The 14,515-nt window shown below is 39.6% G+C and overlaps 1 protein-coding gene across 1 annotated transcript in view; it reads right to left on the bottom strand.

Annotated features, from left to right (window-relative positions):
- Positions 1-14,515, bottom strand: part of lrp1bb (low density lipoprotein receptor-related protein 1Bb) — a 401,537-nt gene that overhangs the window by 116,642 nt on the left and 270,380 nt on the right. Inside the window, exons 34-41 of the mRNA XM_036590747.1 lie at positions 13,764-13,885; positions 12,417-12,548; positions 10,598-10,732; positions 8,722-8,851; positions 6,441-6,567; positions 6,086-6,237; positions 5,631-5,755; positions 3,441-3,812 (exon numbers count right to left, since the gene is read on the bottom strand). Coding sequence (XP_036446640.1) covers positions 3,441-3,812; positions 5,631-5,755; positions 6,086-6,237; positions 6,441-6,567; positions 8,722-8,851; positions 10,598-10,732; positions 12,417-12,548; positions 13,764-13,885 — 1,295 coding nt within the window. The remainder of the gene's footprint in view (positions 1-3,440; positions 3,813-5,630; positions 5,756-6,085; positions 6,238-6,440; positions 6,568-8,721; positions 8,852-10,597; positions 10,733-12,416; positions 12,549-13,763; positions 13,886-14,515) is intronic.

Raw genomic sequence — 14,515 nt, 5'->3', positions numbered from 1 at the left:
TCTCTGTTGAAGTACAAGCCACTCCCAAATTAGAAAATTAAATGGAGTTCATTCAGCTACTTTGTAAGTAAGTAGCAGAGGGGCTTAATTGCCAAATGATGAACTATCCCTTTAAGAGATTTTAAATGAATATTTTAAGATCTATCTACAGCAGTCGATCACTAATTAGTTGCTCACAATAGAAGATGCCTGACAGCATGCTTCTCTGGAAATAGTCGGAGAGGCCAGGGAGTAATTAATAGGGTATGTGTGGCTAAATTAAGGGAATATGGATGATTAACATCTTCGCCCTCTCCCAATGACAGGAAGAGTATCTCTCTCTCTCTCTTTTCCTCCCGCTGTGTGCATATGTGTGAGCGTTCACATGCGCGCATGTGTGCCTTTCATCTCCAGAGAGGAGTGCACAGCTCAGGAGAGGAGGCATTATCAAAGCAAGGTAGCTCTCCATCAGCTATTTTCAACAAGTAGTCGATACTACAGCCAGCTGAGCTGCTCAATTTAAGAAAGATGTAAGTACAGAAAAAAAGCCTTACAAAGCCAAATTACATAACACGATGGCTACAGCACTGTGTTATAACCAGGTGATTTCATTTCAGAGTGAACACTGAGCCCAGGCTAATCGTGGCTGACTAGTAAACACTAGGGAAAAAAAGCCCACACTTTTCACAGCTGAATAATTATGCATTTTATGCATGTAGACAAGCCATGCTGTTGCTAATTGTCGCTAACCTTGATTTTCCATTTGCTGTTTTTTAATTTGTTGTTGTTTGTTTTTTCCTTTTTCCTTAAAACATACTGGAAAGTGTAATCCATTGTAAATGCACAATGTAATTAAACAACTGATTAAGCACTTGACCACTATGACACAGCAGTAATGGTTAAAAACAGTTTGCTAAGACATGCAACATGCTTAGCATAATAATAGCAAAAGAATCAGAGCAGAGTCTCAATTAACCCCTTAAACTCACAGTGAGCAAGTTCAGACTTCCATTCCTCACTATTATAATTACCTATATTACATTTCACTTTCATAGTAGTTAGTAAATAATTTAGAATAATTACTGAATATTATGCCTACAGTTTAAACTTCTGCATAGCATTTTTTATCAACTTAGTTTAAAAGAAAATTAAAAGTTCTCCTTTTCTTAAAAAACAAACAAACAAACAAACAAATAATAGTACTGCATTTCGGTTAGGTCAGCAAAACAATTAAAGTTGAGCTTCTTAAAAAAAATAAACAAATAAAATAATAATAAAAAAAATACTCATTTGAACCTAAACAGGCTGTTTTTGCTACTGTACCTTTAAGACTGATATATGAACATGAGCTCTGTTCTGATTGACTGCCCTGAAATGATCCTCATTCAAAAAGTAGCCTGGCCTGAGCTGAAACACTCCTTATAACTTCAGCATGAACAGGTGAGGCTCAACTGCTATAGGAGGTTGGTGACATCATACAAACAGTGAAATCAATCTGCCTTTTTAGAGTTTAGTCTCCATATACGGGCTGTATAGATTGCGGACTGAATGGTATGTTTTGAAACTTTAACAATGTTTACATGCTACATCAAACTCTTTTATTTACCAAATGAGGAATATTTGATTTTCCATGAAATAAATAATTTTCCCTTAAATGATTATGCAGTTAGACAGCTGCACCACTCAGGAGCCAAAAAGTTGCTTACATTTCTGCGTCCAAGAAAGAATGAAAAAGTGAATTAAAGAGCATTAATACCTGTGCTTAAATAGTTCCACATGCTCAGACAGAGAGCACTGTCCATGCTTAAATAAAGAACAGTTATCTGTTCAAATGAATACATAAACTAGAACACAGTGTTCAAAATGTTTTTATTTATATATTTTTGTTTTTAGTCTTAGAGCAATGCCTCAGCCCTCTGTAGTCAGAAGCCTGAGAAGTGGAAGCCCTCACCCTCCTCAGTGATAGGGGGAGTTGCAGCCCATGGATGTGAATTGGCAACGGCTAAAATGGGGAGGAAGAACTGAGTAAAAATCTTTTAAAAATTCATTGCAGTTTAAGCTCTTTTTTCTCAGTAAGCTCAACTTAAACTGCATTTTATAGACTTGCAATACTAAAAATGTAAGTTTCTGAGTCGTAAATATTAAAAAAGCTATGCAGCAGGTTGATTTAAATTTTTAGCCGACCTGACTTTTCACTTTTTTTTAGAGCGTAGAGAACATATTTTCATCATATGCTGAATGTTGAGTAGGACTGACTTTCATTTCGACTTTGTTTATCTTTAAGTCAAATGCTAAGTCAACGTTCGGTTTGAACAGAGACAAACAGATGATACAAAGAGGCAGACCATCAGTAATTGTCTGGCGAGTAGTCAGTTTTTCTGACCTAACTCCATAAAAACACTGTTTATGACACATTTTCTTCATGCTGTTCATTACACAGTTAGTCACACAAGGTGGTGGAGTGTCTTATAACAGCTTTCTGAGAATTTCTCAACAAAGAAGAACACAATGATGTGCATGTGGATAAAGGTGATAGACCTCTTGGAAACTGTACTACATCATCACCAGAGCCTATTTCTGTGCAGGTGCTGGAACTGAAAGCAACAGTGCGCATCGCTCAAGGTTAATGAGAACCTTTTGTCCATTTGAAAAAGTGGGGCTTACCGAGTGCACGTTATAGACCTCATCCAGGTTGCCATTGGACAAATGATGGCTTTGCATGCAAATGAGAATGCATGCCACAATTCGCTCGTTAGATCAATAATTGGTAATAAAGCGCCATTAGACATTGAACCTTTTCATTGTGTGCCACCATCAGATACAGATATTGATTGCTACCAAAAGGCCTCCTGGGCTGTTTATATTACATAGAGAAATCAATAACCATGACAGTGAGGATCTTAAAATGTATTACCCCTCTCCCCTCCTTATTTATCCTATAGTTTTGGGGAGGGTGGAAATGAGACAAGCGATTTTAATCCATCAATAGTGGGAGCAAGGAGAGAGATGCAATGTTTTAAACATCATTTTTGACAGTTAAATTGCTACCATTTAGCTGAAGAAAAATGGAGGTGGCCATTATAACACTCTTACTGGGTGTAGTATGCAGTGGGACCAAGCAATACATCATGGGCCTGCTACTTAAGGTTTCCAGCAAATGGCTTTTCACAAATGGTTGCTAAGAGCTTGGAATGGGTACAGCAGCAGAACATTTAACAACAGGCGGATCACTGCATTGACAACTCCACATCACGACGAAAACAAATGCCTCCTTGCATCCATACTGCCCAACAGTCTTGAGCTATTCTTTGGGGACCCAAGATTCCATGTCTAGCCAACAACAACACCAGCTCATAGTCTACAATAAGTGCCCTAATTAGCAGACATTTTCAAATGTCAGCTCCAGAACACGGCAGCTTCACAGCGCATGCATGAAGACAAATAAGGAATGTTGAACTCACTGTCAACTATGATCTGACGTTCAGTCCAGTCATCATTAATCATTTGTATATTCCCATAATGGATGTCGCTGAAGAAAATGCGGTTGTGGTCTGTGACGTGCTGCCTGTAGTCAAAGGCAAGCGCAATGATGTTCTTGAAGAACTCAGGGTTCTCAAAGGGCTGGAGGGGAGAGTTGAGGTCACTTTCGTCTGAGAGGTGGATGCTTTTCAGGATGGTTCTCTCAGAGTAAAGCAAGTAGCCCTCGTATCTCTGGCAGGCAAATCCGTCCTCCGCTAGGTAGCCATGAGCGCACGAGCAGGTCCTTCTTCCGCTGCCCAGGTGAAAACAGAGCTGCTGACACCCACCATTACTCCTGGCACATGGGTTTGTGCCTAGAGGACACAATTAGACATCTTAACATCACATACAAAAACTGATGGCAGTATGCCAATAAAGACATGAAAGCAAAGCCTATCACTTAAAGCAAGAGCTGTAAATATCTGTCCTCATGACAACTTGATTTGAGTGCAGTTCTTTAGTGGACAATTCAGTGATTAATGAAATTATTTTGGTACTTTTTTGCATATAGCCAAATCTGACTGGAGGGACAAGTTACACCATAATAGAATATGACAATGAAAACAACTTACCAAGCTTTACATTCTTAGCATATTTACCTTAATAGGGCACTTTCAGTAAAATCAAGACAACTATTATTGAATTAAAACTGATCATAACATTTCAAAACCATCTTCAGGTTGATGCACCATGATCTATTTTTATACCACTACTTAAAGCTGATTTGAGTTAAACAACATCTATATGTTCAAAAGTCCAGACACCCTTCAGTACATTCAATAGCTTGTATTATCTCTATAGAAAAGCACTGTCAATAGAATGGGACACTCTGGACCAGCCACACATGAGTTTAAGGTCACCACTCCTAATGCCAAGAAAACTAGAGGGCTAACAGACCCCCAAACCAGTATGATTCAACTCAAAGATCCCTTTTGAATACATGCAATCATCAAAAAAGTTGAACACATGAAATCATGCAAAAAGTTAAATATATGGAATCATCACAGAAAGTTGAGTAATGTCAGATCTTTCCTGTTTTCAGTACAGCAGACTTATTTCTTTATTTGAGTATGTGTCTCATGATGGCAGGTGGAAATCCCATGAGACTTGGAAAAATATTATTCATTGTTTTCTTTGACTTCAGTTGCTTCGGCTAAGCCAGCTCTACTTTTTCTAATTAATCAAACCATGAAATTATTTAAGCTACTGAACATATCATGTCTAATAAGGAGGAGGGTGGAGCAATAGAGCTACACCTTCAGATGAGCTAACACCTAAGCTAACGCTAACACTGGATATAATCATTGCAACAATAGATGCTCAGAAAGGCTCATCTTGTAAACAGGGTCTTTCGTCAAACTTCTGAAACACTGCAAATGAGGTGTATAAGTGCAATAATAATTATTCTAACACAGATAGTTTTTAATTACTGGGAGCCATCAACAGCTAAGTTATAAAATGCTAATTAAACTGGCTAACTGATCTTAACATTGTTCTGTAACATTATCGTTAGACATCTCATTAAAATTAGTGTTAGCAAATACAGTAACCCAGAGAAATAAGTCTGCTTGTTAATAGTTTTGCCACTGAGCTGTGAGTATTGTCTTCCATATAGTTTAGTCCAAAACTGTTTCAGCTATAAGAATGAAATTAAAATAGCTCTGAATTATTTGCTCCTCAGTACAACATTTTCATCTCTCTTAGCATAATAATTCTGACTAATTTACTGCCAGCGCCGTTCTCACTGTTGGTATGTCTGAGGAGGTTTTTGTTCGTTTGACGGAGGAAATGCTGCTTAGAAATGGCTGTGATTGGCTGAGATCCAGAACTAGTCATCCAACATCAGTACCTGACCTCACTAATGCAAATCCTAACAGTAACGTTTCAACATCTAGTGTAAAGCTTTCCCAGGAGAGTAGAGGCTATTACTGCAGCAAAGGGGGACAAACTCTCTATTACTACCCTTGATTTCTGAAGTAAGGATGGATGAGCAGGTGTCTACAAACATTGGGACTTATGGTGCAAACCTTAGACTCTTTAAAAAAGAAAAAAAAAAACCTTGGTAAAACCAAGAGCCATCTAAAAAGCACTAGTGATAGAAAATAATAAAATCATTAAGTTGAAACCTCAACCTTTCTCCCGGCCTTTATTAAAGACTTTCACGTCCTTCAGGTTCACTCCCAAGCCACTCCTCATCGTCACGGCCTCAGTGGCGTCGTTTTTGAGCCCGCGGCGGATGGAGCCATTGGCATGAGCTCTGCCACAGTCAGCACCGGGGGAAACAGAGAGCAGAGGCTGGTATCAGTGTAATCAATGGCACTTATCTAATTAAAAGCAGCAAAGCTCATTTGAATACACAAGCCAGATGCTTCAAGCACAATATCAGAGAAAAGCTCACCTTGACAATGACATTTAGTTACAGTACATGCAATTTACATAAAATCAGAGATGTTCCTAGGGAACGACAGAGGCTTATGCCAGGTCTTGTAGTGCCCTTGTGTGGAAGGGGTTAATCCTCTGAGACTGTAGCAGCTGGGCTTTGTGGGCCACTTTGGAAAGCACAGCATTTAGTAAAATAATAAATTACCTGTCAGACCAGTAGATGTAAGCCCCGAACACAGCCACGGAGAACAGGTCCACGTTGGCGGCTGACAGTACAATCTCCCGGCTCTCCCCAGTCTCAAGGTTGATCCTCTCTATCTTGTCGGTTCGGGCGTCGCACCAATATAATCTATTTTCCTGGAAAGCAATTTGAAAATGCACATCAGCGCGTCTCCTTTTTTGCACGGGTCCATTTTATCAGCAGCAGGAGAAGAGCGATGGGGAGTAGGACTGGGGTATATAGGCAGTATGGCTGCATCAGGGCCAGAGGATCAGGGAGGATGAGAAATAGAGGGAGAGAGAGGGAGAGAGAGAGAGAGAGAGAGAGAGAGAGAGAGTACCTCGTAGTCAATTGAGATCCCGTTGGGCCAGGCGATACCAGAACTAACAAGCGTGACTTGATCTGAGCCATCCAGCCGTGCTCGGCCTATGCAAGGGCTCTTTCCCCACTCGGTCCAGAATAAGTAGCTGTTAAATGAGAGATGAAAGACCACGACAACAACTGGTTATGTTAAGCCTCTTTTAAACTTCCTGCCTTGAAATAACTCTTGCAGTTATTTGACTAAGGAAACGTCAGTCAAAACTAAATCCCTATTCAAGCACACAATCATCAGCCTATTTCCTTTGAATGGACTCAAATCAGTGGTACTCAATGTCCTTGAGGTACATCAGTCAGCCAAAAGTGTTTATACATTGTTGATGTCAAAACGGGACCTTGTATCTCCAAAATGGAAACTTTACAGAAGGAAAAAAACATTATTAACTTGCAACGGAAGCTAATTTAAGCTAATTTTCGGCCATTTCTACTGGTCCATGTGGTTATAGTAGTCTAACGTCAACCTAAGATAACCACATAATCTGTTAATACTTTAGATTGAGTCATAAAGTAAACATTATGTTATTAATAAGTTGTCGATTCCTCATTATTAAGAAATTAGTTGACTCTTTATGCATGTTATTACTCAGTAACTAATCAAGTACTAAATAATTATGATCTGAGGTTCCCTGTTAACTTCGTTTAGTTGGTCATTAGTTCACATAGGACATGAGCAGTGGTCAGTTCTCATGTTACTTCTCTTCATTCGTAGCATAATAACCTGCAGCTAGTGCACAGACAGCTGCTACTTATCACTTATTTAACCATTGTCTGTGTACTAGCTGCTGCTTATTTCGCTGCCAATGAAGAAAAGTAAGATGGGAACTACCTAGTACTTATGTGAAAGTCCTGTTTCAGTTTACAATGTACTCAATTAGTAATTACCAAGTACTTAATCAGTTACTAAGTAATATCTAATGCTTTCAGTAATTTTTTTAGGAAGTAACAGCCAATCACAGTAAATATGATTTTAAAGGCCTGTCACTATTCCTGCTTTTGAACAAGACACAGCCAAGTATGCTGGATTAACATTATAGTACACTAAAAACTGTCCAAAAGCAGTTGTTCTTTATCCATCAATTTCATATTAGCATAATCTATCGTTCAGTGTGTTCATAATCAAAGTCGTGCCATCAGCTGTTGCGGGAACCACACCCGCAAATTATACACTAGAATAGGCACAGAGAAATTTTGTATTCATATTCATAATGTATTATTAATATTGTTCTGTTAAAGAGATATGAGTAACGCAAGTAATTATATTCTCATTAAGCATGCAACTGTAATGTAATGACAAATTTAGACTGTAATCTGTTACCCTACTGAGTTATAGGTAAAAGTAGTTACATTACTGTATCGCATTACTTTGTACCATGTTACCCTCAACACTGCTCATTTTAAAGCTTAGTAGTTTTAAATGGAAAAAAAGAAAAAAAATCGTCCAGTATAAGTACGACCCAATCCTCAAAGTTTCGGTATCCGTAACAGAAAACAAAAAGTGGTACTTTGCCATCTCTAGTTCTGATATATTTGCCTATGTTGTGTTTGGAACAGACTAGACTGAGAACACAGTTATTTCTGCCATGTGCTATTAACAGGAAAAAAGGGAAAACCTTGATATGCCTTTGTAATGGTTCTCTCTGTGGGTGACTTCACAGAGTATAAACAACTCAGTCCTTTTCATGTCATGTACAAAAAAAAAAACTCATAATATTGAAGGAAAACAGAAAAATCAGAGCATCAGAGGAAACCACAACCTCCCTGTTTGACTCCTTTTATGCACTGCTTAACATAAGAACAACAACCTTCATTTAGATCCACGGGGCACAAAGTGGGTCTGAAACAGGAGGCACACCTGGTAGATTAGATAACTTGACAGCATAATGGCTATAAAGCACCATTACCGGAGGTCAGTTTCAGGATGTTTAAAATAGCTTAAGACAGTGGAATCATGAAGCTATTTTAGCCTTATGCAGACCATAAACAAGCTTCCATTTCACTTCTGGTGATGCATATTTGCAAAATGGGTTTTGACCACACCAGAAGCCTGACAGACTATTTATTTCAGTCTGGGTTCAGCTCACTGAACAGAGCACTGAATTTCAGGAAATGTCTGTCAACTGAGAAACATATTCAAAGGGCAAACACTGTGGACCTGTCTGCTGCTTTTAGGTCAGTAATGATGAATCCTATGAGAAAATCAAAGTGTGATCTTCGTTTCAGTGCTTTCTGGTGCAGTGACCTACCCTCTCTGTGGATGCACAGCGATGGCTCTAGGCTGGTCCAGCCCCTCCGAGATCACAACTGACCGGTACATGCCATTCAGACGAGCAATTTCAATGAGATTGAGACCATGGTCTGTCCAGTAAAGATTTCCTTTGTGGGGGAAAATGACATGAATTTCAGTTAAAGGACAGAGTATCACTCAGTAGAACTACACTAAAATGACAGGTGTCAGTTAGCAACTAAAGTACTATTCAGACAGGCGTTTGAACAACCCTGGAAAATAAGTTGACACATCCTCTGTGGGGAACAAATGTTTTCTCTCACTGTGTATAATGTGTCATAAATTTTGCCACATTTTATGTTTATTATTGTCCAATATGTTAAATCGAATAAATAACCAATAAGTGTGCATTAAAATGTGCAGGAGTGTGACGTCTGTGGAGGATGTGTGAACGTAAAAACATAATTTGACCAGAAGCACCCAAACTTTTGCATATAATACGTCAATGAAGTAATGAGAAGTAGCCACAGGATATCTGTAATGTTATGACCATTTCGAATGGGACAATAAAACTTTTTTGTATAAATAATACAGATGGGCATGACTGCTTGATTTACACTAAGAAGTTCCATGTGTAATAGCTTAAAGTAGTTTTTTGATAACCATATACTTAGCTAGATGTCTTTAGTAGCCTAAATGCATTGAGTCATCAGCACTTTCATTAGTAGGACAGTTATACATCATAATCACCTGGTGAACCTTGGGGGGTGGGGTGGGGGGGGCTTTGTTTTGCATCAGGGCTACTGAGAATACAAGCAAATGCTGCCTCGAGTTCCTCTATACTTCAGAAAAAATGCAAAAAACTCCTTTCCCATAGCATGTTTTGGCTGGTTTTACTTGTCGTATTAAAATGCTGTTATTTTATTCAATAATAACCTTTAGTGCAGATTGAAATACTATACACTGAACACCAGAAGGTATTCTAAAATATTTTATAGAACATTTTAAGCAACATTTTTTATGCATCAATGTTATACAGCTTCCCCAGTCCTTAGGGAATCATATACAGCTCTGTTCATCATTCTGGACACAGATAACATTTATTCATTTCTACAGCTTCCTACCTTCCTTTGGTTGAAACCTACGAAGTTGTGGAGTACTTGCATCCTAATAGAGCCATTTTATACATCTATCTTCAACAGTGACTCCAAACTCCAAATAACCTATTTATAGCAAGAAAATGACTTAATATGTAATTATTATATAATTGCTTACTATAACAATCGTTACATCACTGCACTCCCCATGTAAAACTAACCCCGTCCAAATAGTATTTTAGCCCATGAACTGCTAGTCCTCACTATAGGAACCAGGCCTGCCACAATCATAAACTTTTAGCTGATGATGAATTGCCTTATAAATAATCGCAATCAACAATTTAATTGTCTTTTTTGTTTATTCAATGCAACTACTAAATTACATGCTTAAAGTGACCAAATTGGCTTCCTAGCTGTCAATACTTAGTGGCTCCCACGTGAAAACAGACACAGCTTGAGCTTCATTAAAAAATGATTACTCACTGCTGCCTTTTAAAGGTGTTAGAACTTCTAACACCTGTCTCAATTAAGTCTCAATAAATGTGTTTGCTGCATTCTTTTATACACGCTTTTGCCTCAACCCAACTGATAAAAATGCACCCAATTCACATTCTATTTGTTGTAACATACACATATGATTGTAAAAGCTAACAGCCCTGTGGACAATAATTGAGGTCAGTTTAAATAATTGTGACCAGTTCAAGTAATTGCAATCGGGTAATTATGCAGTAATTGTGACAGGGCTATTGTTAAGACATACAGTATTCTACCCTGAACATGAAATGACATTTTCCTGACCAGCAATCCAGTCCACAGCAATGCCTTCCACTCTGCTGATGCCAGTTGTAATAATGTGTTCTCTCCATGTCTGGTCCCTCTTGGCTCTGGAGATGCGGTTCAGGCCCATGTCTGTCCAGTAGACTGTGTCATTGCCTGTGGACAGGAGGCCATATTTCACAACAACAGCCAAAACACTGAGTACAGGCTGTTTTTCATGCTCCATATCCTGAATGCCTTACAACTCCATTGCATGTAGCGGCAGGTATACCATACATGGGCAAAGCAGGAGTTATTTATTCAGTGAACCGCTCGCGTAATCTCAACACGGTATTTAAACTCCTGCAATACTGATGACATATTTCAGAGCCTACATTTAGCAGTTATTATCATAAAACACTGAATATGCTGATCTCCTGCACTAAGAAGTCGTCACCAGGGGCTGAATGCGTAATTTGACAGCAGCAAACAAACCACCTTACCCATTTTTGCCCTATCAATGGCCACAGCCCTGGAGCCTGCAGTGTAGAAGCGTTTGGTTTGTTTGCACCCTCCTGTAAATGCGGAATTTCCACCCAGCTAACAGATCTCTTGCATGTGACGGCAGCCAGCTGGAAGGCCTCCATCCGTTTCATGCTCCAACAAGCTGCCTCATAATGACATGCAAACAGTATGCGGATGTAATCAGCTGTCAAGAGCTGAGCTGGGCTCAGGCTCAGCCTCCTGCTCACCTGAACTGAGCTCGGATCTGCAAGCAATGTAGATGAGGGAGCAAGGGAGCATGGGGGACAAGTGTAGAGAGGCTCTCTGACCATCTGTCCATTTTGCCCCTTTAGCTGAGGTCAGCACTTTTAGCCCTGCTTCCCCGGTCCCTCAAAACTGTAGGCGAGAGAGGCTGGGGGCTATGGTTTTAACAGCTCGGTTGACCTAATTGAGCTTCGATCGTTGTTCATGGCTAGCTCTTAAAACTTCCAGTTATGTGCAGTATAATGGGCACAAAAGTACACTCCAGCTTTTCTTTGTTTGCAGAAGATCTTCTGAAAATGGCAGAATTAAGACCACAATTTCACATTCTTGCATTCTCACAGAAAGATAAAGCCTTGGTCGGACCACAGCACACAGTATGACGTTAGCACATGGGGGATGACGGAATACATTCATAGAAATCAAGGCCTGTTTTATGCGAGGAGCTTTTAATATGATAATTTGGTGGCACCACACAAGGACTGCTTCCCCTACATTCACTTTTCCTGCCACTTGTCACTACTGAATTCTCCTATAAACAGGGTGAATCATCCTGCATCTGAGCAGTGACAAATTCACTTCAGAACAGCCCATTCATGGCATGAATAATGCATGGAATGACAAAAACTCCAGCGTGCCGTCGGGCTTGTGCATGGCCCTGCCTACTGTACCTTACTTCCATTTGATGGATTGTCCAATATATTACTTTGTGTCCCTTATGATGCTGGTTTCAGGAGATATGAAGGAGCATTTATCTGAGGTGCCTTCAGCGTAAACTTACTTAACCCGTCCCAACCCTTTATCTCGACAAAATGTGATATACAGGCTTGTTGGGTCCCCTTTAATCAGGTAAAAAACTGTGCAGCTAATATTAGATTGCATGTCTGACAGTAAACAACATGAAAAATGTGATATATAGAAAGTGGTACAGGCTTTATCTTTGATGTGAACGCACAGAGACTGATCAAAGAGGGAGGAAGTGTATGAATTCTGAGAACAGTTCCAAATGTACACATACAGACAGAGAGAGTGAGAGAGAGAAAGAGAGAGAGAGAGAGAGAGAGAGAATAGGGATGGACAGAGTGATGGATGTTACCTGCATGGAAGTCTACTCCCACAGCAAAAAGGGTGCCACTGATGGGCATCAGGGTCTCTGTGTGGTCAGTGGGGTCCAGAGAGATTCCACGCACCCCCTCATGGACAGAGTACATCAGAAAGGAGCTCAGGCCTATGAAAGATGAGGTGACCTTATTAGACACATCTACCTTGTTGGTCCACTTTGAAGGGATGCAGTAAGAAACACTGACATGTGTCTTGGTTTACTGTCATGTTGGTTGTTCTCTAGTTCTTCATCAGTGGTCAGTTTCTGACCACAGGACCACTCTAGGTTGGATACTTTGGTAGGTGAATTATTTGTTTACTGATGTGTGTAAATCCCTCACTCTGACCAGTACTACCATGTCAGTGTCAATGCTGTGCTGAGAATGGTCCCTGACTATAACAATAACTGGTTAATGGTGGTCCTATAATGGTTTATGTTATTTGACAGCACACCCAGTGTTGTGCAAAGGTCAGAGACCACCATTCATTTATTTAATTTATAGTCAACAACTGTTCAGTGGGATCCATGGCAATACTGTTAATGGAGCTCCCATTACCCTAAATTATTTGCATAATAACGCACAAAATGCAGAAGTGATTCCCCAATAAATCTTGAGTTGGCAGTGCACTTTTACAGATTGAAAAGAAAGAGAGGATATATTTCTGTTATCGAAGCTAAAGTAATTTTCACACTATAAACAGTGAATATTACTCATTATAGTGTTGTGTATAGTCAACAACAATTAATGTTCCCCTTCCTTATGCAAGTGGATTGTCCTATATCTAATCTTCATCACCTGAAAATTTTTTTTCAGGCCATTTTGGCCATTTTGGGCATGGATATGAAGGGTTGTTTTGACTTTTGCTCAGTACTATATATGATAGGTCTGATAAAATGGTCAATAAGTGTAGAAACAAGGCATGTGTAACTAATAACTGGCAACTCAGGGTGAATAGCAAAAAATAACAATAGCTAAATCAAAGACTCTGTGTGGCTATTTGGTGCTCCTCCACAACAACACAAAACACAAAATAAAATCCTTGTTCTTCCACTGTAAACATCAGAGTACTTGGTGACGGAGTGGCAAATTTTCACACAAGTTAACATTTTATTAAATGCATTTCTAGGAACACGATCAATGACTGGTTGTTGTTAAGCACCTCTACATGTTAAGTACCTCAATTAATCACGAGATGCCTTTTCTTCCTTTACCCGTCAGTAAAAACAGCTTTGCTGCTAATGAACGTATCAGTAACAAGGTCTGTACTTGGGCATTTGTTAACTGCTCAACCACTGTGATAATCACTTGTAGCGTTGTCTGAAGTTCTGAGTACAGCTTACCTTCACAGGAGAGGCGGTCAGTGCGCAGGTTGTAGCCCACGGTGCATGCGCAGCTGCGAGTATTCTCAGACGTAGGCAGACAGAGCTGGGAACAGCCGCCATTGTTTAACTGGCAGGCATTTCTCCCTGAGAGACACAACACAACACCCACAAGAGTGCAAACTTCAACAAAACTTTCCCAAACTCATACTTAAGGTTTCGCAATAATCCCTGAATAACTGAAGGGATGTACGTAGGAAGCTATCTGCCCTGCCATGATCCCAAGGATAGCTCACATAGCCCAAAACAGACAGTAATAAGACAGGTCCGAATACGAATAGAGCAGCTAATTGCTACTTGAGAAGTTTGGAGGCCAGATAGATTTACATCAGAGCCTGCTTAATGGTCATTTGTTATTCGAGTGGACAGTTTAGTGGGATCCACGGCAATGCTGTTAATGGAGCTCCCATTACCCTAAATTATTTGCGCAATAACTCACAAAATGGAGAAGTGATTCCCCAATAAATCTTGAGTTGGCAGTGCACTTTTACAGATTGAAAAGAAAGGGAGGATATATTTCTGTTATCGAAGCTAATGTAATTTTCACACTATAAACAGTGAATATTACTCATTATAATGAATGCTTGAGGGAATCAACAGCAGACTAACATCCTTGAAAAAATGAACCATTTTCTACATTTATGTCTAATTTTGCAGGCCATTACACTCATTTTGACAAAGCACATCAAAGTGATTCCCTTATACACACCAGT

The sequence above is a fragment of the Colossoma macropomum genome, unplaced genomic scaffold (assembly GCF_904425465.1).
Source record: "Colossoma macropomum unplaced genomic scaffold, Colossoma_macropomum, whole genome shotgun sequence".
NCBI classification, from domain to species: Eukaryota; Metazoa; Chordata; class Actinopteri; order Characiformes; family Serrasalmidae; genus Colossoma; species Colossoma macropomum.
This window is presented reverse-complemented; position numbering and strand designations above follow the sequence as displayed.